General features: G+C 36.7%; 5 protein-coding genes and 2 non-coding genes across 11 annotated transcripts; 4 read left to right on the top strand and 3 right to left on the bottom strand.

Annotated features, from left to right (window-relative positions):
• The first annotated feature begins 473 nt into the window (after nt 1-473).
• Nucleotides 474-3,352, top strand: LOC111019475 (auxin-responsive protein IAA27). The gene is made up of 5 exons (XM_022295873.1): nt 474-1,478; nt 2,126-2,361; nt 2,502-2,643; nt 2,936-2,997; nt 3,089-3,352. The coding sequence occupies exons 1-5, from the start codon at nt 913-915 to the stop codon at nt 3,124-3,126; spliced, it is 1,044 nt and encodes a 347-aa protein (XP_022151565.1). The 5' UTR covers nt 474-912; the 3' UTR covers nt 3,127-3,352.
• Nucleotides 3,353-6,222: 2,870 nt separating this feature from the next.
• Nucleotides 6,223-12,020, top strand: LOC111017681 (Putative eukaryotic LigT). 5 transcript variants are annotated; one of them, XM_022293529.2, is made up of 15 exons: nt 6,333-6,373; nt 6,730-6,778; nt 6,967-7,111; nt 7,431-7,654; nt 7,733-7,770; nt 7,846-7,925; nt 8,136-8,203; nt 8,477-8,792; nt 9,117-9,229; nt 9,299-9,364; nt 9,668-9,758; nt 9,893-9,960; nt 10,128-10,165; nt 10,315-10,516; nt 11,890-12,020. In XM_022293529.2, the coding sequence occupies exons 1-14, from the start codon at nt 6,348-6,350 to the stop codon at nt 10,499-10,501; spliced, it is 1,509 nt and encodes a 502-aa protein (XP_022149221.1). In that variant the 5' UTR covers nt 6,333-6,347; the 3' UTR covers nt 10,502-10,516; nt 11,890-12,020. The 5 variants fall into 5 exon arrangements, with proteins under 5 accessions (XP_022149206.1, XP_022149236.1, XP_022149221.1 ...); XM_022293514.2 differs by lacking the exon at nt 11,890-12,020 and having other exon boundaries at nt 6,223-6,373; nt 10,315-10,661; XM_022293544.2 differs by lacking the exons at nt 6,730-6,778; nt 11,890-12,020 and having other exon boundaries at nt 6,227-6,373; nt 10,315-10,661.
• Nucleotides 11,894-13,369, top strand: DELTA-TIP (delta tonoplast integral protein). Its single transcript, XM_022299407.2, has 3 exons — nt 11,894-12,020; nt 12,639-12,889; nt 13,001-13,369. Exons 1-3 carry the CDS (start codon nt 11,894-11,896, stop codon nt 13,367-13,369), a joined length of 747 nt encoding a protein of 248 aa, XP_022155099.2.
• A 616-nt stretch (nt 13,370-13,985) lies between these two features.
• On the bottom strand, nt 13,986-15,960 carry PNSB3 (NDH-dependent cyclic electron flow 1). Its single transcript, XM_022289530.2, has 6 exons — nt 15,647-15,960; nt 15,470-15,580; nt 15,317-15,373; nt 14,541-14,603; nt 14,336-14,398; nt 13,986-14,236 (listed from the first exon to the last, which is right to left on the bottom strand). The coding sequence occupies exons 1-6, from the start codon at nt 15,857-15,859 to the stop codon at nt 14,141-14,143; spliced, it is 603 nt and encodes a 200-aa protein (XP_022145222.1). The 5' UTR covers nt 15,860-15,960; the 3' UTR covers nt 13,986-14,140.
• A 65-nt stretch (nt 15,961-16,025) lies between these two features.
• Nucleotides 16,026-16,099, bottom strand: TRNAN-GUU (transfer RNA asparagine (anticodon GUU)). Its single transcript has one exon. It is a non-coding gene; the product is annotated as a tRNA-Asn (tRNA).
• A 63-nt stretch (nt 16,100-16,162) lies between these two features.
• TRNAN-GUU (transfer RNA asparagine (anticodon GUU)) lies at nt 16,163-16,236 on the bottom strand. Its single transcript has one exon. It is a non-coding gene; the product is annotated as a tRNA-Asn (tRNA).
• A 755-nt stretch (nt 16,237-16,991) lies between these two features.
• LOC111016700 (tRNase Z TRZ3, mitochondrial) lies at nt 16,992-21,408 on the top strand. The gene is made up of 11 exons (XM_022292175.2): nt 16,992-17,404; nt 17,504-17,593; nt 17,668-17,712; nt 17,806-17,860; nt 18,261-18,304; nt 18,417-18,908; nt 18,997-19,265; nt 19,347-19,545; nt 19,784-20,184; nt 20,268-20,946; nt 21,035-21,408. The coding sequence occupies exons 1-11, from the start codon at nt 17,033-17,035 to the stop codon at nt 21,341-21,343; spliced, it is 2,955 nt and encodes a 984-aa protein (XP_022147867.1). The 5' UTR covers nt 16,992-17,032; the 3' UTR covers nt 21,344-21,408.
• The last annotated feature ends 14 nt before the right edge of the window (nt 21,409-21,422 follow it).

Here is a 21,422-nt window from a genome sequence, read left to right as displayed (position 1 = left end):
CATTCATCTATCTTTCCTACGTCCAAATAAAATATCACTCACTTAAAAATATATTTATGTCAACGACTTTTAGAAGATTGAATTTTTTTTTTTTAATTACAAAGAAATAAGAACTATGTTTTTTAAGCAACTATGAACTAAATTGAAATCACACATGACTAGAATGGTAATTTCACCCGAAAAAATGATTCAAAAAGATACTTCAAAATTTTCCATTTTCTCTTCGAAACCGTGCAGCATCATATAAAAGAAAAAATGCAGTCTGCATATTGCAGTTGTCTCTCCCAACATGATAAAATCCCAACACCAAAAAAAATAATAATAATAAATAAATCGAAAAAAAATACGAGCAGGGAAATTTTTTAAATTTTTTAGAAAAACGATAACAGAAAAGAAACTTTTGTCTTGAAGTCGAGAATCCACGGAGGCCAATTTGGCAAAGCATTTGGACCAATCTCTCCCTTCTGCTTCTTCTGGCTGCCACTGACTGCCCTCTCATTTCACTTCTCTCTCTTTTCTCGGCAGCCCCATCAGAAAAATTTGTATAATCGAAGAAAAGAAACCATCTTTTCTAAACATCATAAAAAACCACCTCAATTTTAAACTACTAATCTTTCTCTCTCTGTAAAACGCCCTTTTTAATGAGCTTTTAATCTTGCAAAATGATGTTTGTTTGGTTTCCTTTTCTGTTTAACTCTGTTTCAATTGTGTAATTGGGGGAAAAGTGGGAAGTTGCTACAGAAAGGCCAACGAAACTTCTTTTTCTGCATAAACAAAACCAGCACTACCCAGACCAGACCATTGTCTACTCTCTCTCTCTATGTATTGAATAAGACTCTTCCCTCTTCGCTTGAAATTTTCCCAAGCTCTGTTGTTTCTTGCAATTTTGGAGTACTTCGGCCTGTCATTTTGATGTCTACACCCTTAGAACATAATTACATAGGATTAACGGAGGCTTCTTCAATGGAAAGAAGCCCCGAGAAGATTTCTTCATCTTCTTCTTCTTCTTCTTCACCCCCTTCCTCTAATGTTACTAACGAGGAAAAGAAATGCGCCACCGTCAGCTTCAAGGACACCGAATTGAGGCTCGGTTTGCCTGGTTCTCAGTCGCCGGAGAGGAAATCGGGAACTGGGATTTCGCTCTTCGGCAAGGATTTTGAGGATAAGCAGAGTAATGGGTATTCTTCTTCTTGCCCTTTGAAGAATCTTGTGTCTGGGTCCAAGCGGGGCTTCTCCGACGCCATTGATGGGTCTTCTGCCAAATGGGTTTTCTCTGGAGGTAATGGATCTGAGGTTAAATTAGGCGAAGGGGCTGTGCTGTTTTCTCCCAAAAGTGGGAAACCGCCGATTGGTGGCTTGGGGAGCAACGTTAATGCCTCGCAGCCGCAGAAGGAAGTGCATCCTGTTCCTCAATCTTCAAAGCCTGCTCAGGAGAAGAAGCCGCAGGTTTCAGAAAATGCTGGTGCTCCTTTGGCCAAGTAAGTAGAGCAATTTTGTTACTCTCTTGTCTTCTTTCATTGACTTAGCTGAAAGAAATGTTGGGTTTTCTTTGAAGTTTTACTAGTTTTCAACACTCTAATCTTGATGTATTTTGTGTCCCTCCCTCTTTTTTCTTCCCTTTATTTTTTTCAAATTGGTGCTCTTATTGCTGATAATGCCAATTTTGCTGTTGGGTTGGATTTGTTTTCCTTGTCACTGCTTTGGTGGTCTGCGTTGTGGAAAATTCTCTTCTGCATATGCTTCAAGAAACTTATCTCTGTTAATGAATTTGAAGTACAACCAAATGTTGATGATGATGAATATGGAGCTGGGCCTATTGGGAGTCTTTCCTCTGTGTGATCTCAATCGTGTTCGTAAAGAACGCCTCGGTGAAGATAGATGCATAGAGATTAGGCTTGAATAGTATGCTCTTGTATTTAGCCAGGGACGACGTATAGGAATAGAGTGAGCTCTCTATTACCGGTTACGGTTTTTGGGAGATTAAGTTCATCTATCCTATATGAATGAGCTCTCTCTTATCCTATATGATTTTGATGTTTACTATGTATTTGAAGTTTTTCTTCTTACCTGAAAATTAGACTTGGTAAAGGATGGAATACCGAGCATAAAAATGTATGAAACACAGGGCACAGGTTGTGGGATGGCCGCCGATTCGATCCTTCAGGAAGAACACCATGACCTCTTCCAATTCAACAAAGAACGCTGACGAAGCCGAGGAAAAATCGGGATCGTCCAGTTGCCTCTATGTAAAAGTTAGCATGGAAGGTGCTCCATACCTGAGGAAGGTTGATCTCAAACTGTACAGCAACTATTCTGAACTATCACTGGCTCTGGAGAAGATGTTCAGCTGCTTCACTATTGGTATCCCCCAACAAAGATTTTGATTCTATTATCTCCAACACAATATTTTCACCTTAAGTTATGAATTTTGGTTATCTTTTTCATCGTTTTATCGACATAAATGCTTATTTGACGTTTTGATTCCTATGGTTTAACTTCAGGGCAGTGTGGTACTGAAGGACTTCCAACTAAAGAGGGTCTAAGTGAGAGTAATTTGAAGGATTTTCTCCATGGCTCTGAATATGTGCTAACATATGAAGATAAAGATGGGGACTGGATGCTTGTTGGTGACGTCCCTTGGGAGTAAGTCGTTTTATTTCGGTTCGTGTAGATTTAATACATGAATGACTAGTAGAATAGTTAGAGGAGGTTCTTTGATTCTTGCCTAGCAGATCATGCAGTGATTTCCATTATTTGAACACGAACACCAAGACTTGAGGCTCATATTCGGATGGCGTTGTCGACATAGTTAATATAGGCAACTTTGATCTAGATCTTGGTTTCTGATCAGTAATTCTATGTTCTTGCCTAGTCTTTACTTGAATATATGTGAACAATTCATATTTTGCTCATTGTTTTGGATCCGATATCACAGGATGTTCACCGATACATGTAGAAGACTCCGAATCATGAAAGGTTCTGAAGCAATTGGGCTAGGTAAGTTAAGAGCATAATCTGATTTCTTACATATGTAGAGAAGCTCAAGATGATGTTAATAAATGCAATATCTGTGGTTGTTGAATTGCAGCGCCGAGGGCCATAGAGAAGTGCAAGAACCGAAACTAGCAAGACGAAGCTCGTGACATCTGCTTGAATTGTGAAAGCCCTTTCTTCAAACAAGAATGTTATGGTTCATTATGTTATAAAACTAATGTTGTACCTTATGAAATGCTAACATTTTCCTGCTTGGTAGATAAAGAAATTCCACTGAAAGACAGTTAAAAGTGTTGCCTGTTGTGTGTTAAATGTTAAATGTGAAATGTTATTGCCTCCCTCTTAATTCAAGAGTGAATACCATGAGTCTGTTTGCTGCTGCTTCTACATTCCTACTTGAATACACAAACACACAAAACAAGACATTATTCGATCACTTCCATTTCAGTACCTCGGTTCTTCGCATCGAGGCTAAAGCTTTTACAAAGGGACGACATCGAGCCTGCCCGAAAACTACTCGAAAGCAGAAAGAGGAAGAGGAGCATCTGCAGGTGGGGAGTTGAGGAGCTTGTTTGGTGGGAGAGGTCTTGGTTGGAGATTCTGGCGAAGATGGGCGACGTTGTTCTGGGGCTGAAGTTCGAGGCCGGGGTCGTAATGATCAGAATTCTGATCATTCCGACTACTGCGACGGAAGTGGGAAATGAGGAAGCAGAGGAGACGGAGAGAGGAAAGAATGGCAATGAGGAGTAAAGCTGAGAGAAGGTAGTCAGTGGGGGAGCGAGATGTTTTGCAGCCAAACAATATTCCGAGACAAACCATGGCAAAGGGCTGAGCAGAGAGTTCTGAGGAGCTGCTGCTATGGCTGCCAATTTAATTAGAGAGAGTTTTTTGAAGATGTAAGCTTTTTTCTTTGGGGGGTTGGGTTCTTTCCTTGTCCCAAAAATGCGCAGCACAACTACTTTGAGCCGTATTCTTGCTTGCCTTCCTCACCCACTGTTTCATCACTTTTAGTCAAGCGTGGAATCATTTCATACCCACCATGCAATTTTTTTTTTATTTTGTTTAATTTATAAAATAGCAACAAATAAATAAATCAATCAATCACCACTAAATTATGAAATTTGTTATAACCTAACTTTGATTAAAAATGTATCTACTATACTACTCCTTGAGTTGGATTTCGTTTTTTAGTTTTTATTTTTATAATTATGTTTGTTTTTTCATAATTTATTGGGTATATTTTTTTCGACACATTTGAATTCTTAGCTAAAATTTTAAAACGAAAACAAGTTTTCAAAAATTATATATATATTTTTCAAAATTTGGCTTGAATTTTGAAAATATTTTTAAAAAGTTATAAAACTCAAAAGAATTCATAGCAAAGGAGTGGTGATAAGTTTAATTTGAAAAAGCAAAAAACTAAAAACTAATATAGTTATTAAATAAGCTTAAGTTTCAACAATTAGAATTCATTCAAAATCCTAAAAATCCTAAAGGTGTATTTGGTTGGTGATCAGAAAACAGAAATTTGAAAACAAGAGATTCAATGAAAACAAAGAATTGTATTATTTATTTTGAGTGTTTTCAGATATGTGTTTGGTAGCAGATTTGATAATTGAATCTCAATTTAAAAAATTTTTCAATGTGCATTTAGTAATATATTTGTAAACTAGGGATAGTTACATACAAAATTTTAATTTAATCTAAACTTATATTAATTAATTTAACATTTTTTTATAAATTTTGTATAATTATTATTTTACAAGGTTATATAATTTAGAATACCTTATATTTTACATGTTTTAATTTTAACCAATGAGTTTATAATATGAAGTAATATATTTATCAAAGTTTTTATCTTTTTATGTAATTCTCTCCAAAATCCTGCCAAACGCGTATTTGTTAAATTCATTTGATTAAGTGAACATGAAAACAAAAAAAACAAAATTTGGATTTTCAACCAAACAGATCCTAAACTACTGATAAATTATGAGGTTGTATTTATCAGTTTGAATTTGTAAAATTGTTACAAATTAAAGCCAACTACTAATATTTTTTTTCTTTCCTTTCTTGAATTTGAGCAAATTTGAACTTCTTATTATTGAGAAGGTAATAAATATTTTACTAATTGAATTGTATTTACCACCAAAACTATTAGTAAAGTTATATAGTAGAACTTTTTGCTGTGCTTTTGTAGTCTCGAGAAGAGTAATGGTTCAAATTCAAAGTCAATTATCCTAAAAACTAGGAAGGTATAGCAATGCTTTTGTAAAACTTAATTGGTACGATTTTGTACTTTTTAGAAGAGTAATGGTTCAAAGTCAAAGTCAATATAAAAAAAGAAAAAAAAAACTTTAAAATTCAAAGTAAAATAATAATAACCTGAATTTAATTCTGGTAAATGATGTATCTCCCATCAATAGATGGTTTGAATTACACATCATATATTGTTATACAAAAAAGAATAAAACTTAATAATTTCTATGATTTAATGAGTAGTTTCCGTAATTTCCTAATAAGAAAAAAATAATGATGGTAAAGTTTAAATAAAAAGATGGTATAAAATTGCCGGATCCGTTCAGATTTTTATTTATTATTATTTTATTTAAGATTTATTATTTTATTTTTGGGTGATAGGACCCTCAAATAACGAATAATACTATACGTAAATATCATATTTACGTATATATTCGTCCATCTGATTTATTTAGAATCTTTAGCTGTATAAGATGCTATTTATTACAAGATTTTTCTAATCAACCTATCAAATATATTGTGTTATATCTTCTTTATATTATTTAACTTTAACTTGATATCATGTCAAATCTCGATAGATATATTATGTTGTTAATATAAATCCAATTTAGTAGTTTTTTTTGTGCTAAACCCAATTTAGTAGTTTAGATATATGTTATTTTCATCTTCATATTTATTGTACTAAAAAAAATTATATATCATGTAAAATATAGATCAAAATACTTTCCTATTGAAACAAAAAGAGATAATTTTGAGTTGAAAGATTTTATTTTTCCTTTTTTGCAATGAAATTGAATGGAGGAGGAGATTAAACTTCTATTATTAATCAACACAACAGTAAAATTGGGAGACTAAGTTTATAATGTGACAAAATCCTATAACATGTCCCTTTAAGGAAAAACATTATAATATGTTTTAGAGGACATTTAATTAAAAACACAAATATGAGAAGGTTACTTTTGTAAAAGAACCTTGATCTTTTTCCATTGTTCATCCTGTGGCACGTGGGTAACGTACGTGCGAATTCGTTTCTCGTCCTCTGTGCCGCTGATGCTGAATGAACTGCGCAGTTCCGGTCGACAAGGCAGGGATTGCGAATGATAGTTTGCAGGTCTCTTTTCAGGTATGATTCACAGAACGCCGTTTGGTTTCCGAGAAAATTTCATCAAGCATGCCAGAAATCTTTCCTTTCCTTAATCTTTAGTTAAAATTTTGTAATTCTACAATTTTCTGAGCTTACTGCTTACCTGACATTGCCGGATATTTGGCTCCATTTTCATCATTTGAGACAGAAGCGAAATCTAACATGAAGTGAAACTCCGCTCAATCATTTGGTTATAACTCATCCGATTGAGAGGAGGTTTTGATCGATAATACTTGACGAAATCTCAGTTATTCAAAAAATATCTAAGCTTAATCAAAAGATTCTCTGTATCAGTATAACTATACTTAATCTGCTGTGCTATGATATTTTTGTAGAGTCGACCGCCTCTTGAAATATACAAGTTCGTATGTCCTACAGCAGCCGGTAATCTATTCTGGAGCTCATTATATTAACTGTTAATTGAAGTCGTCTTGAATTTCTGTTTCACTGAAGAATGATATGATCCACTATTGAAATGATGTTCTTCCTAAAATTGATGCTGCGACAACTGTTGTGGAGTAGCTTGTAATCCTTATATTGTTCTTGAAGTAACCCCTATTCTAATGTGTCAGGGGCACTATGCTTATAATGGTTTAAGCCTATATACGAATATGACTGGTAGGAAGGAATTCCGGAGTGCTGCGGACCAGAAGAAAAAGCGCAAAACAATCAGCCAAGCATGGAGACCAGTGTGTACTCACGCCAGCCCTTCTGAGGGTAAGTTGAATCTATATTACAAGAGCATATAAGTGTAGTACTTGAACTTTGGGACATCCAACAAGCTAGGGAGCTTCCAGAATTACCAAGTTTAAATTCTTCGTTGATAGCAAAGACATGGGCGTTCGTTTGTCCATTTCTTAAGCATAATAGTGAAAAGGCCCCATCTGGATTTTAATTTGTATAATGATTGGTATTGCACGTTTGAAAGTTGAATTTATTGTGTACTTGGTGGATATAATTTTCTAAAACTGGAGCAACTCACCTTGACAAATTCAATTGAAACAATTTAGTGGAACCTGAATGGTCGGTGATGTAGATTTGTCAGTTAAGGATGGTAGAGTTGAGTCAAAGGATGGAAATCAAATTCAACAAATGGATTGCAGTTCGGTTAGTGCTCAACAGGTCACAGAGGTAGCTGAAGAAACTAAAGTAGTAACTGACCTATCTGTTGGTTCAAGTGCATTTCCGAATAAGAGTGGAGATACAAACGTGGAAGGACAATCTGTGGCTTCCAGTGAGAAGTTTTCAGTGAAAGTGGATGTAAGTGAGCATATGCAAGTATCTCATCGGATCAATTTCATGAGTTTACTTCTAATTTCTAGTCTTTTTAACATGCAGGTAGGGAGCTCTCTAATTCGATTTGTCAGAGGGAAAAGGTAATTTTATATCTACATATTGGTAGTAAATTTATGTCAGGTTTCTCATTTGTTTTGCCATCTCTTATTCCACAGTGGATCTACACAAGAAAAGATTGAAGAAGAGATGGGGATCAAGATTATGATTCCATCATCAAAGAAGGAAGAATTTGTTGGTAAGATGTCAGAATTTAAACATTTCGTTTGACTTAATTGCAAAATACGATGTTTAGTTTAGTTTTTTAGCTAAATTACAAAATAGATGCCATTTTTTGGGCTGTAATTATCTTGTTATATGGTAGAGCATATATATTTTTTTTCCCATCTAGAATAGGGATCTAATACTGATTTTTTTAATGAACTCTCTGTTTGATTAATCATTACAGTTATTGAAGGTAATTCAGTTGATAGTGTAACCAAAGCTTCAGAAAAAATACAATCCATAATTGATGAGGTAAGTTGTCTATCTTTATGTTTGTTTTAAAAATATATTATGCTCAGTTCTTCCAATTTTTGTACTTCATTTTCGTAAATTTTTGTATGAGTCGATGTAATGGTTTTGGTTTGAGGAGAGCCCTTTTCTTTTTTCTTGTTATCTTTGCTTCCTTTGTGGTTTTGATGCTTCTACAGATCTTGAAATATTCTTCTTGACACTTTTTTTCTTTTAAAGTAACAAGTACGTTAGAATGCATAATGGATCGTTTATTTCTTCTACGTTGAAATGCAGGCAATTAAAAGCCCAAGTCTTGATTACTCACATTTTGTGTCCCTCCCTCTGGCTATACACCCTGAATTAGTCGAGAAGCTTATCAATTTCCAGAACTCCATACTAGGAAGTTCTGAATCTTGCTTAGATGAGGTTGAGGACAGCGATACAAATGAAGATAATACAGACAATGAAGTTGAGGATCAACAAACTGTTAAAGCACCAGATGTGGCAGTTGAACTAAAAGTGGAAGATCAAAGTGAGCAAATCAAAGTGAACATAAATATACCTCTCGTCAGTTACGCTCCCAAAGCTTCAAAAACTGCTGCACCATCTGGTATGATAACTACTGAACATTGTAAAGGCTCAGGAACTTGCAATTCACATAAAGTTATAGGAATTGTCCAATTCTTAAAACATGACGGTGAAAACATATTTCTATTATTTGTTCATTTTTCTCCATTGAATCTATTGCTCTGTAATGAGTTCCTGGCTTGCAGATATCAACTGGTGATCTGTACGTTTCTTTTTCCCTTCCCGTTTTTAGTTCTTTAAGAAGATTGAGTAACTTTGATTTTCGCCTTCCATACTAGAGTTGCTTTTAATTCTTTCCATTTTCTTTTCTTCTAAATACTTTTCTGACTTCCATTTCTCTTGACAGACTTGGGAATTGATAAATCAATATTTATAAAGCCTAAAACATTTCATCTAACGGTGCTTATGTTGAAATTGTGGAACAAGGAGCGAGTTGATGCTGCTTCTGAAGTTTTGAAGGTGACTTATACTCAACTGGCTGGATATTGGTAGAACTTGTGACATACAGACAAATTTCTTTTCTTCCAGGGTATCTCCTCTAAAGTAATGGATGCATTGGATAATAAGCCAGTACTAATTAGGCTCAAGGGGTTGGTGAGTTCTCTTAACTTCAAGCATCAAATTTTGTTTGATTATTTATTGATTGTTGAAACACGATGCTTCCTATATTAGTATCCTTTCAATCTTTCTTAACTGCCGTTCACTCATGATTAATTCATATTTCAAATTGATTAGAATTGTTTTTCTGCTTTGGTAAAATCTAGCATTTTCCATTAATATCAAGTTGGCTGATAGTCCATCAAAACACCACCATCTAAGTAGTCATCTTTATAGAAGACTATGAAATATTATGAAAGTTGACAATATTCTGATTCCTTTAACTATGTGTCATATCAGGATTGTATGAGAGGTTCTTTGGCCAAAGCCCGTGTTCTGTATGCTCCCGTTGAAGAAATTGGAGATGATGGAAGATTATTACGTGCCTGTCGTATCCATTTCATAGTTTTATCTCAAAATCATCCTACAATCTGAAAATGATTATAGTTGTTTCTTCTTGGTTCCAAGTTCTTAATTAAGATTAATTAAACATTTTTTACCTTTGAGTTTCTTGAGCCTTTTTAGAAGTCATTACGGATGCATTTACTGAAGCTGGACTTGTTCTGGAGAAAGATGCAAAACAGAAGTTAAAGGTACGATAACAATTTCTAATACCCTTCAATCCGACTCAATGACCAAGCTTCAACGATAGGATTGAAGCTCTATCAGAATGTTTGTTCATTACTTTTGCGATTGAATCCGTCAATGTGATCTTCAAAACTACCTATTCTAAGAGTTATCCTCTTTCTTAAATACTCAGTTGCACGCCACAGTTATGAATGCGAGACATAGGAAAAGGTACACGTTTAAATTCAACTTTTCTTCGATACATTCATCATTTCCTGTACTTTCTGGCTTCTTCCAGATGTGAATCTCTCTAAAAAATTTCGATTTGCTCGATTTCCTTCTGTGTCATTGCTGATTTCTATGCCACCGCAATGCTGCAGGAATAAAAGGAAAAAGAAGTCTGATTCATTTGATGCTCGTGAAATTTTGAAGCAGTATGGGTCGAAGGAGTGGGGAGTGTATCATATCCGTGAAGCTCATCTCTCACAAAGATTTGCATTCGATGAAACTGGATACTACCACTGCTGTGCTTCCATACCTTTCCCTGAACATATGCAACTTGACTGATTCCCTAAGCTTCAGGTAGAAACTATGCAACCAGAATCTTTCAATTTATTCTGTGGTTTGATCTGTTTGTAGAATTTAGCGAGTTTTTAATGATCATAAACATATAAAATATTGTATTTATTTCGGAACTTAAAGCTGTATTTGATAACCATTTTGTTTTTGGTTTTCTGTTTTTGAAGATTAAGCTTGTAAATACAACTTTTTAAAAAACATTTTTAGAGTTTTAAGCCAAAATTTGAAAACTATGAAAAAAGGAGGTTGAAATTTGGCTAAGAATTCTGATGTGTCTTTAATAAACGTGAAAACCTATCCAAGAAATGGTGAGCAAGTAAACTTAAATTTTCAAAAATAGAAAATTAAAAATGAAATTGTTATCATACGGCGCCTTACTTTTTCTTCATATGAAAGCACTTAACCTCGTCTGATGAAGATGATTAAACAAAAAAAAAAAAAATCATTTCGTTGTAGAGTTGAATCATCATTATTTACAATGTCTCATGAATGTGTATATTATGAAAATTATTAGTGATTAGGTTTTTTTTTTAATGGCATACCATCTTTAGTTAAAATATATAACATTCTGGAAATGAGGCAGAGACTTTGATATATTGCAATAGATATACTATAATTTCAAATAATTTTTATTAAACCATACTTCAAAATTCTGAAATATGAAGCAATAAACAAAATCCCTTAAGCCTTATCCACTCATATATTTTAAAAAAATGTGACCCCTCTGTGCCTTATCCACTCATATTTTGGTCGCTGTCTAGCTGGGCGCCATGCCTCCATATGATCACCTTCTTCTTCTTGTCTGTCTCTGTGGACTGTGATTACGAGGAGGATGGAGCAATTATTGATGAGCCTCTGGACATTTCCATTAAGGCCATCTTCAAGACAGCTCAGATTTGTAACAAAAAAGATTAGATTATGATTGGCGTTTGAAAATATTCCTAACACAAGCCCCTCGAGCACAGTCTAGTTGGCAATGACTTGAGGTCTCCAGGTCATATTAGCTTATTAGAGGTTTCAAATTCGAACATTCCGATAAGCTTAATACCAAAAATCCTTGATATCTCTTAGATTCGAACCTTGAAACGGGGCAGGTGCTCCTGGGTATAGAGGAGCAAAATTCCAACTCTCGGATATCAAATATATATAATTTTTTGCTGATACAATAGCATTAGACATTTTCACATGGATAAATAACAAAAACTACCCTAACAACGAACAACAAATGTGATCATAGTGTTTGTACTGTCTGTAAAGAGTCTATATAAGAAAGAATATGTGTGGGGAGTGGAGAAGGTTGATCATTAGGAGGAGTCACAGCCACCTGAATCCACCTGAATAATTATTCATTGGAAGCAACTCTCGTTAAATTTCAGAGACATGGCCTGGTTCACCATTGGAAGCTTTCAAGATTCTTTCAGCTTGCGCTCTTGCAAGGCTTATCTTGCAGAGTTCATCTCCACCTTGCTCTTCGTTTTCGCCGGCGTTGGCTCTGCCATTGCCTACAGTTAGTTTCCCTCTCTCTTTCTCGATTTTCATTACAAGTATGATTGGAGAGTCAAACCTTACGACCTTTCGAGAAAATAGAGATGTGTCTCTCTTGAGTTTCAAAAACTTCATTACTTGTTTTTGGATTAAGAAAAACATATTTAGTTCTTGGAGTGAAAAATCTTGTCAAGCTATTGTGTGAATTTCATGGATACGTAGATCTTTATAATGTTAAGTTTAAGTGATGTATATGTTAGTGAGAATTTTGACCAAAAGTATGTTAAAAATACTTGTATTTTACTTTCTACAGTACTTAAAATCAATTTTGCGAGTCCAGGAAAAAAAGAATTTTGACCCTATTTCAAGCCTATGAGTGAAACTAAGACAGAAAAATCTTTTAGATCTTACTTGTACAGTGCCATTTTTCGAATGATGAAATTGCTTGTCCTAGCTCGAATGACAACGAGAAGGAATATCGACTGAGACTAAATTAATACAAAATTTAAATAACAAATAGTAAAATCATTACGACTAAATTTTTGTTAAATTATAACGCAATAAACAAAATGTGTTTTTCAACGTGGGTTTTGTGAAGAACCTCAGCGTTTGGTGTGTTTAATTTTACGTTTTTTTGCAGATAAAATAACTTCCTCTGCAGCTCTAGACCCAGCGGGGCTAGTTGCGGTGGCGGTTTGCCACGGATTTGCTCTGTTTGTTGCAGTGTCCGTCGGAGCCAATATCTCCGGCGGCCACGTCAACCCCGCCGTCACGTTCGGCCTTCTTCTTGGAGACCAAATCAGTCTCATTACCACTATTTTTTACTGGATCGCTCAGCTTCTTGGCTCCATTGTCGCCTGCTACCTTCTCAAATTTGTCACCGGCGGCCTAGTAATCTATCTAATTTACCATAATTTTTAAGTTTAAATCTCATTTCTTACATTTTGTTATTTGAAACTTTTTCAAAAATGTCCAAATATTTAGAGCATTTTTCACTTGCAGGCGGTTCCGATCCACAGCGTGGCAGCCGGCGTCGGAGCGGCGGAAGGAGTAGTGATGGAGATTGTCATCACCTTCGGCCTGGTTTACACTGTCTACGCGACGGCGGCTGACCCGAAGAAGGGGTCGTTGGGCACGATTGCGCCGATTGCCATCGGACTGATCGTCGGAGCAAACATCTTGGCGGCCGGACCGTTTTCCGGCGGATCCATGAACCCGGCCCGGTCCTTTGGGCCTGCGGTGGTCAGTGGGGACTTTCACGACAACTGGATTTACTGGGTTGGGCCGCTCATTGGCGGTGGCTTAGCTGGGCTTATCTATTTCTACGCCTTCATGGCCTATGGGCCCAGCCCAATCCCAAGCGATTTCTAAAGCCCAAACAAATTAAGCCTTCTTTTTCCTCTGTTCCCTCTGCAATAACAGGAGGAAAAGTAACGTTTTTATTTTTTTTTGGCCGTTCTTCCTTTGTTCTATTTTCTTCTTGGCTTCTGGATTGTCTTTTTCATCTGCAGAGGTTTGCTTTTTGGGCCCTTGTTTTTATGGGAAAATATTTGTATCTTAATGCCTTCTATTTATTTGAATGTATGTCTTGATTTTATTGGATTCTCTCCTTCATTGTATTGCTCTGTCCCATTTGAATAGCTCATAATTCAGTAATCTAATCACTACATAAGAAATTGAGTGCCACAAGTCTCACAAATTGCACCAATAGATTATGGGCTGAAGGAGAGTTTGTCGGTGGATTTGCAAAAGTAAACCAAAATTCTATTTCTCTTCTAGGAGATTCGAGGCTCCACTTCTCGCATCATGCTAATGCTAATAGTTGTTAACCAAGAGAACACATTGACTAGGAAAGAATATGATTTAGGGTATATAGATGAGGACAACTATGTGTATTGGTAGAGACATTTTGAGTGAAAGCAAAAGCAAAACCGTGATGGTTATGCATAGAACGGACAATATCATACTAGTGTGAAGATACTTAAGGTACTTGGAAAAAGTAACAGATTATATAATATAAACGGAATAATTACAATGTTGATAGGTGATACATGGAGCTTGTCTTTGTAGGCTCCAAAGTGGATGAGTTAATCTCCATAGCTCAATCTTCTTGTTGGGTAACAAACAAAAAAAGGATAAAAATTATGCAGATTCTGAAGATTCAGATGACTCTGAAAGCTCTACTTTCTCATAACCCCATTCATGAGCTTTCCACTCAGGTAACTGTTGAACAACAAGCTGCAGCCAAAGAAAACACAAAAAATACTCATGAACTTTTGTGAAAGAGAGGAGACTGTTGTATTCAACATCATCATCAATCAAACTTGTACAGATTACCATTCCTCTGGAATCTGGTTTCCCAACAGTGGTTTGGCAAGCCAGTCTCCAATTTTTTGGTTTCTGTACATATATGAAACAAAATCATTAGATTTCTTGGGTTGATTCAGCTAGAAAGAGACGTTAAAAATGATTTAAACTAAAAGAAATGTCATGAATTCTCTGTTTGAGAGTGCAGAATGTCAACGGCTACTGTTTTACTTACCCTTTTAAGTTTGTCTTTCTCTATGTCCGTGCGAGGGTTCAATAGCTCTTTCCCTTCAACGATCTGGGACAGTAAAATGGTTCAGTCAGAGATTAAGATTGAATTTCTTCTTCATTTCAGTCGTTTTTCAATGGGCAAATGCACAGGAAATTGAGTTTTAAACTTCAATGCCAGCCTGTGGAAATCCTTCACTAAAAATCCTTTTTTATTTCCTAAATTTACGAGATTATTCTACTTTGGTTCCCGAACTTTTAAAATGTACAATTTAGTCCTTGAACTTTTAAGTTTGTTTTATTTTGGTATCTAAACTTTCAAAAGTTCCTAAACTTAAAAAGAGAAAAACTACTTTGGTCCCAGAAAACAAAAATTTGGGTCCTAAAGTATATTTTGTTATTAACAAATTAACACGTAACTTTTAAGTATGTGTACTAACATGTTAATGTGAGTTCATAGTTAAGGTGGCAAAATAATATGACAAGGACTAAAATGATAATTTTTTTGGAGGTTCATAGACTAAAACAGAGATTTGAATGCTCGGGATCAAAATGGAGCAAACTTGAAGATTCACAGACCAAAATAGACATTTTGAAATATCATGGACTAAAATTGAACCAGCTTGAAAGTTTGACGGAAAAAATGAGATTTAAACCATCATTTTAAACTTTATCATAATGATTAAACAAACAATTTGTTTCAGAAAGACGAAATGAAAAGGGCACTGAATAAATCCTCTTCATAACATAACATGATCCAAATTCTAAAGCAAGTAAAATCACCTCCACCATACAAGTCCCACAAGTTCCTCCACCCGCACAGTTCAACAGAAATCTCGACTGCAAGAGAACATCAAAGGAGGAATGACACAGTAAATCGTTTGAAAACCCATTATTATTATCATTACATAAAGTTGAGGAAGTGGAAAAACTCACATAAGGCCCATACAATTCAATGTTAGAATCCAGCATTATGTTTCTGAGCTTTTGCCCACCACATGCTCGACGAAAGTGCACATCGGGGGTTCCATCAGGAAGCAACACAGACTAGAAAAACACACGATTAGGCAAGGCAATTCACATTAAAACCCCAAATTCGGCACAACGACTTACATTAACGAAAGCAAAATCCACAATCGGAGGCTCCTCGGGGTCAGTGGTTTCGGATTGACTCTGAGGAACAGTGCCAACGGCTCTGATTTTGGCTCTGCGGAAATTTAGGGGGCGGAGGCGTTTGAGGGTGTGGGTGGAGTTTGTAATGTAGTTGAAAGAGCGAAGGGAGGATGAAGATGATAAACGATATGAACCCAGATGGTAGGCCTCCATTTTTTGGATAGTGGAGCTTCAAGAAAACAAATGGGAGAGAATCGGTGTGCGGTGTGGTTCTTTATGGCCTTATCTGGTGTCGCATCGCCTGGTTTGGGTAAGGTTTTGAGCCCACCGCGAAGAGTAAAATGGGAAGGAAAAAAAATCCATAAAAAGAAAACTAAAGCGCTAGAAGGAGGGTTTGAACCTCCGACCTTGTGGTTAACAGCCACACGCTCTAACCAACTGAGCTATTCCAGCTGTGAAAACTTGTGGTAGACATTTATTATATAAACAAATACAATTTAAATAAATTGACAAAAACGCTAGAAGGAGGGCTTGAACCTCCGACCTTGTGGTTAACAGCCACACGCTCTAGCCAACTGAGCTATTCCAGCTTACCTGTTATTTAATTTACATACAAACTGTAAAACTACAAGTTAAGATTTCCATTTGTACATTCTAAGTGTTTTATCAAAATTTTAAATTTATATATATATATAAAATTTTTTTTTCTTTTTATGGAGTTTTACATTTTATCTTAAAATTTGTTTTTATTCAAACAAATTCCTCCTTCCATACTACAACCTTTATGACATAATATCTTTTTTCCTTTTAGATAAAGAAAAGTTTCATTCAAAATAAGTAACAACATCTTAGACTACAATAGTGCAAAAATCATTGTTTGCTACTTGTTGCATCTCGTGAAACATGTACAAAGGACACATCGTCGAAAGATGAGAGTCGTCGAATATCTTCAATACATACTCTCCTCCACGATCTGACTAATAGTAGAGAGAGAACTAGATTTCAGAATAATGAGACTCTAATTTATGACATAATATCTTGATCTTTAGACTTAAACAAATTAACACACAAACAGATTCTGTTAATTAGTGGATATTAGTCAACCTGAGTATAACTCAATTGATTAATATACGAAAGTTCAAATCCCCACCCCACCCACGTACTCTCCAACTAAAAAAAATATAAATATAAAGTTGCAAATGGAGGTAAATAATTAGTCAAAATTAAACATTAAAAAAAAAGTGATTAGTGGGCTTAAGAACTAGTGGGCCTTACCATGGATAATGGGTGGGCGTATCCGTACATCCGTTCCTTCGGCTAGAAACCTGCTTAAACCCCTTCACACAGAATGGTAAATAAGGCGTTCGAGTGGCGCTGAAGAACACGATGCCATTGCCATTGACATTGCCGCGCGTCTCAAGTCTCCGCCTCCTCTTCCTCCCTTCAAAATTCCCATTTTTCCCGCACCCTCCTCTCTCCTTTCCCAAGTCGCCTTCTCTTTTCACCGTTCTCGCCTCCTCCCCGCCAAAACGCCGCCGTAGCAGCGGCAGCGCCCCCCCTCCTCTCAGTTTCAAGCGGAGAAACAATTCTACTTTAAGAGAGACCCAGAAACCGGTGGCTATGGAGGAGATCGAGGCCGTGGCTGCTGGGTTTAACAAGCGAAGGGCTGAGGGCAAAGATAAAACTGATTTGCCCAAGAAGAACCTCCAGCTCAAAGTCAGGAGGCTGAATCCTGCCAATACGATTTCATATTTGCAGGTCAAATTGGGTTCGCTCTGTTTTAGGTTTTGTTTTGAGTTCCTGGCTTTGATTATTGAATTGGGTTTCGTTTCAACAACTTCTTGTTGATTACTGCAGATATTGGGCACTGGAATGGACACTCAAGATACGTCGCCTTCGGTCTTGCTTTTCTTTGACAAGCAGAGATTTATTTTTAATGCTGGAGAGGTAACAGAAAACTGTTCTTACTTCTCACTTCTCCTATTGAATTGTTAAGACATTATATGTCATCCACATTACAGGGATTGCAGAGATTCTGCACGGAACATAAGATTAAGTTATCAAAGGTATTATACTTTGAAAAGTCCATCTGTTTCCTGGATTCCAAACTGGTTGTTCTTGTGTTCTGAACCTTAGTATTTTATTGTTTCTTCCTCTAGATAGATCACATATTTCTTTCCCGCGTCTGTTCAGAGACTGCTGGTGGACTTCCTGGTATGCATCTTGGGTGATTAGCTTTGATTGGGATGCCGTACTTTGTTTGTTGTTTTTTTTCGTTTTGTTTTTTTGAAAACTGGGAGTCACCGGAGGCACCGCTCCTTCCCCAAGGCCCAGACCTAGAAGACATCCAGGGTCTTAGGCATTAAGCTCTCCACAATATTCAAATTTGAGACATCTAAGTCAGTATGACCGAGTGACCCCAAACCTTTGCCAATTGGACTACCCCTTGGGGTGATGCCGGCCTCTATTTTAATGTCACTTATTTGCTTTGAATATAGCACTCGCGATTTAGTTGGATTATTTACTAATAAGACAACATTACTAAGTTTGAGTTTGAGATATTTTCTTGCATATATGGATTAGACAGCCTAAGCTTGTCATTTACTTCTTGCAGGGTTGCTGCTGACTTTGGCTGGCATTGGAGAAGTAGGGATATCTGTGAGTATAACATTTACTTCATACGTTTTACAATTTATTTTTTCGTTGAATGAATTCTAACTGAACGAGCAGTATTGCTTGTTCTAATACTGTAGTTTCTATTATTTTGAAGGTCAATGTTTGGGGTCCTTCTGATTTGAAGTACTTAGTTGATGCTATGAAGTCTTTCATACCAAATGCTGCCATGGTTCACACACGGAGCTTTGGACCGGCACTTGGTTCTGACGTGGATGCTGTCAATGAGTTTAGTAAGTTTTATGATCCCATTGTCCTTGTTGATGATGAGGTAGTCAAGATATCAGCCATTTTAGTACGACCAAGTTTAAATAGAGGGTTCCAGCCTTTCGCCGAAAATAACATGGGCCAATCGATAAGGAGTCTTGAAGAGAGAACAAACCATGGTTCTGAAGCTATAAGTCCAACAACCAAAACTTTATCTACAGTAAAGCCAGGTGACATGTCTGTAGTATATGTATGCGAACTTCCTGAGATAAAGGGGAAGTTTGATCCATCCAAAGCAGCTGCTTTTGGTCTCAAACCCGGGCCAAAATATCGTGAGTTACAACTTGGAAATTCAGTGATGTCAGATCGCCAAAATATCATGGTAGCCCAGCTAATAGCTATGCCCCTTTACTACTACTACAAGCTATTATTTGCTATTTCCTAATCTATTGGTTTTTCAATTGGCTTAGGTTCATCCAAGTGATGTCCTTGGCCCCTCAGTTCCTGGTCCAGTTGTGTTACTTGTTGATTGCCCGACAGAATCTCATTTGTCAGAATTAATGTCTTTACAATCTCTGAGAGCTTATTATGAAGACTTCACAAGCGACGAGACCGAAACCAGTATGGTGGTGACATGTGTTATTCATCTAAGTCCTGCTTCCATCCTTGGAGATCCTAATTACCAGAAATGGATGAAGAGATTTGGGTCAGCCCAACATATCATGGCGGGCCATGAGAGGTGAGTCTCTTTCTTCGTTCCACGTGTCTGCAGCTCTTGATTTCATATGTTGATTGTCATTCTAACTTTATTTTTCTGCAGGAAGAATGTTGCAATTCCAATTCTTAAATCCAGTGCCAGAATTGCTGCAAGGCTTAATCACTTGTGTCCTCAATTATTTCCAGCCCCTGGCTTTTGGTCCCATCAGCAGCTCACTTTCCCAGGATCAGATTCTTATGCTTCAACTGAGCTCCAAGTTTCAAATCATTGCAAAAGCACATTAGCTGAAAATCTTCTAAAGGTATGAGACAGTCATTGATTAGCTAAGTGCGTGATTACATATTCTTGACCGTAGGTTAGCACGGTACATTAAGGAAACTGCTGTTGTTATATGGCCATTTTTTACTCTATGAAATAATTTGAACTTTTGAATCTAAAGCAAATTGAATCTATGTGTGTTGAATATTTGAATGATTCACAACAAGACTTCCTATTTTGATGATATGAGTTCACTAACAATAATGTTGACTGTGAAACAGTTTACTTTGCGTCCTTATGCACATCTTGGACTGGATCGAACTAGCATTCCAAGTCAGGTATCTTTGTCAGAAATTATCAATGAGCTGCACTCTGAGATACCGGAAATTTTGGATGCTGTTCAGCACGTTGGTCAGCTTTGGCATGGTTCTGGTGGAAATGATGAGAAAACTCCTGTTGAAGATACTAATGCCATTGTTGAAGAGCCATGGTTCGATGAGAATAATGTTCCAAGTTGTCTGGAAAATATCAGGAGAGATGACTTGGAAATTGTTCTTCTCGGTACGGGGTCGTCCCAGCCATCCAAGTACAGAAATGTCAGTTCTATTTACATTAATCTTTTCTCAAAAGGAAGTATGCTCTTAGATTGTGGCGAAGGAACCTTGGGTCAGCTTAAAAGAAGGTAATCATTGTTGCATTTTGTTCAGCTTATTTTGTGCAAATTAATTTCTACTTCTGACAAAATTGTTGCTAATCGAGTAATAGATATGGAGTCGAGGGTGCTGATGCAGCTGTGAGGAGCCTAAGATGTATTTGGATTTCTCACATCCATGCAGATCATCACACAGGTCTAGCCAGAATACTAGCTTTACGGCGTGACCTGTTACGGGAAGTTCCACATGAACCTGTACTAGTAATCGGGCCGAGGCAGCTTAAGAGATATTTGGATGCATACCAAAGATTAGAAGATTTAGATATGCAGTTCCTTGATTGTAAGCACACAACACAAGCTTCATTGAACGCTTTTCAGGATGTTACTGCAAATAAGGATAACTTTCCTTTGCAAAGTCCAGTCGGTTCCACGGATGGAAACAACTCGCAGACGGATGGAGGAATAGGACAGAAAATCGCCTCTAGTTTATTCGTGAAAGGGTCTCGTATGCAGAGCTATTGGAAGGGTCCTAGTAGTCCAGTTGATTTAAGTGCAGCCATGCCACTTCTAAAATGCTTGAATGAAGTTTTGAGTGAAGCTGGTTTGGAAGCTTTAATAAGCTTCCCAGTTGTGCATTGTCCACAGGCTTATGGGGTAGTCTTAAAGGCTGCAGAAAGGGTTAATTTAGATGGAAAAGTGATACCTGGATGGAAGATTGTTTACTCAGGCGACACTCGGCCCTGTCCTGAACTGATGGAAGCATCTCGTGGTGCAACGCTTCTTATACATGAGGCAAGTTCTAGAACCCCTGTATCGAAATTTTATGATATGTGATGAGGATAGAATGACACTTTATAACAAGTTTTTGTGGTTGTTACAGGCAACTTTTGAGGATAGCTTGGTGGATGAGGCGATAGCAAAAAACCACAGCACAACCACAGAAGCTATAGACATAGGGAACTCGGCTGGAGCGTATCGAATCATCCTTACGCACTTCAGCCAAAGATACCCGAAAATTCCTGTGGTCGAGGAGAGGCACATGCACAAGACTTGCATTGCATTTGACTTGATGAGTGTTAATGTGGCAGATTTGTTAGTACTTCCTAAGGTTCTTCCATACTTGAAACTCCTTTTCAGAAATGAGATGATAGCAGACGAGTCAGATGATGTTGTTACTGTTGAGTCTTAGACAGTCGAGAGGAAATGTTTTGTTTCTAATGTAGCAGAGGCCTAATTCATTCTTTTGATGATCAATATTTACTTGTAAT

The sequence above is a fragment of the Momordica charantia genome (assembly GCF_013281855.1).
Source record: "Momordica charantia cultivar OHB3-1 chromosome 9 unlocalized genomic scaffold, Mcharantia_2.0 BLBB01000009.1, whole genome shotgun sequence".
NCBI lineage: Eukaryota > Viridiplantae > Streptophyta > Magnoliopsida > Cucurbitales > Cucurbitaceae > Momordica > Momordica charantia.
Note: the sequence above shows the minus strand (reverse complement) of the source record. Positions and strands in the feature narration are given on the sequence as shown.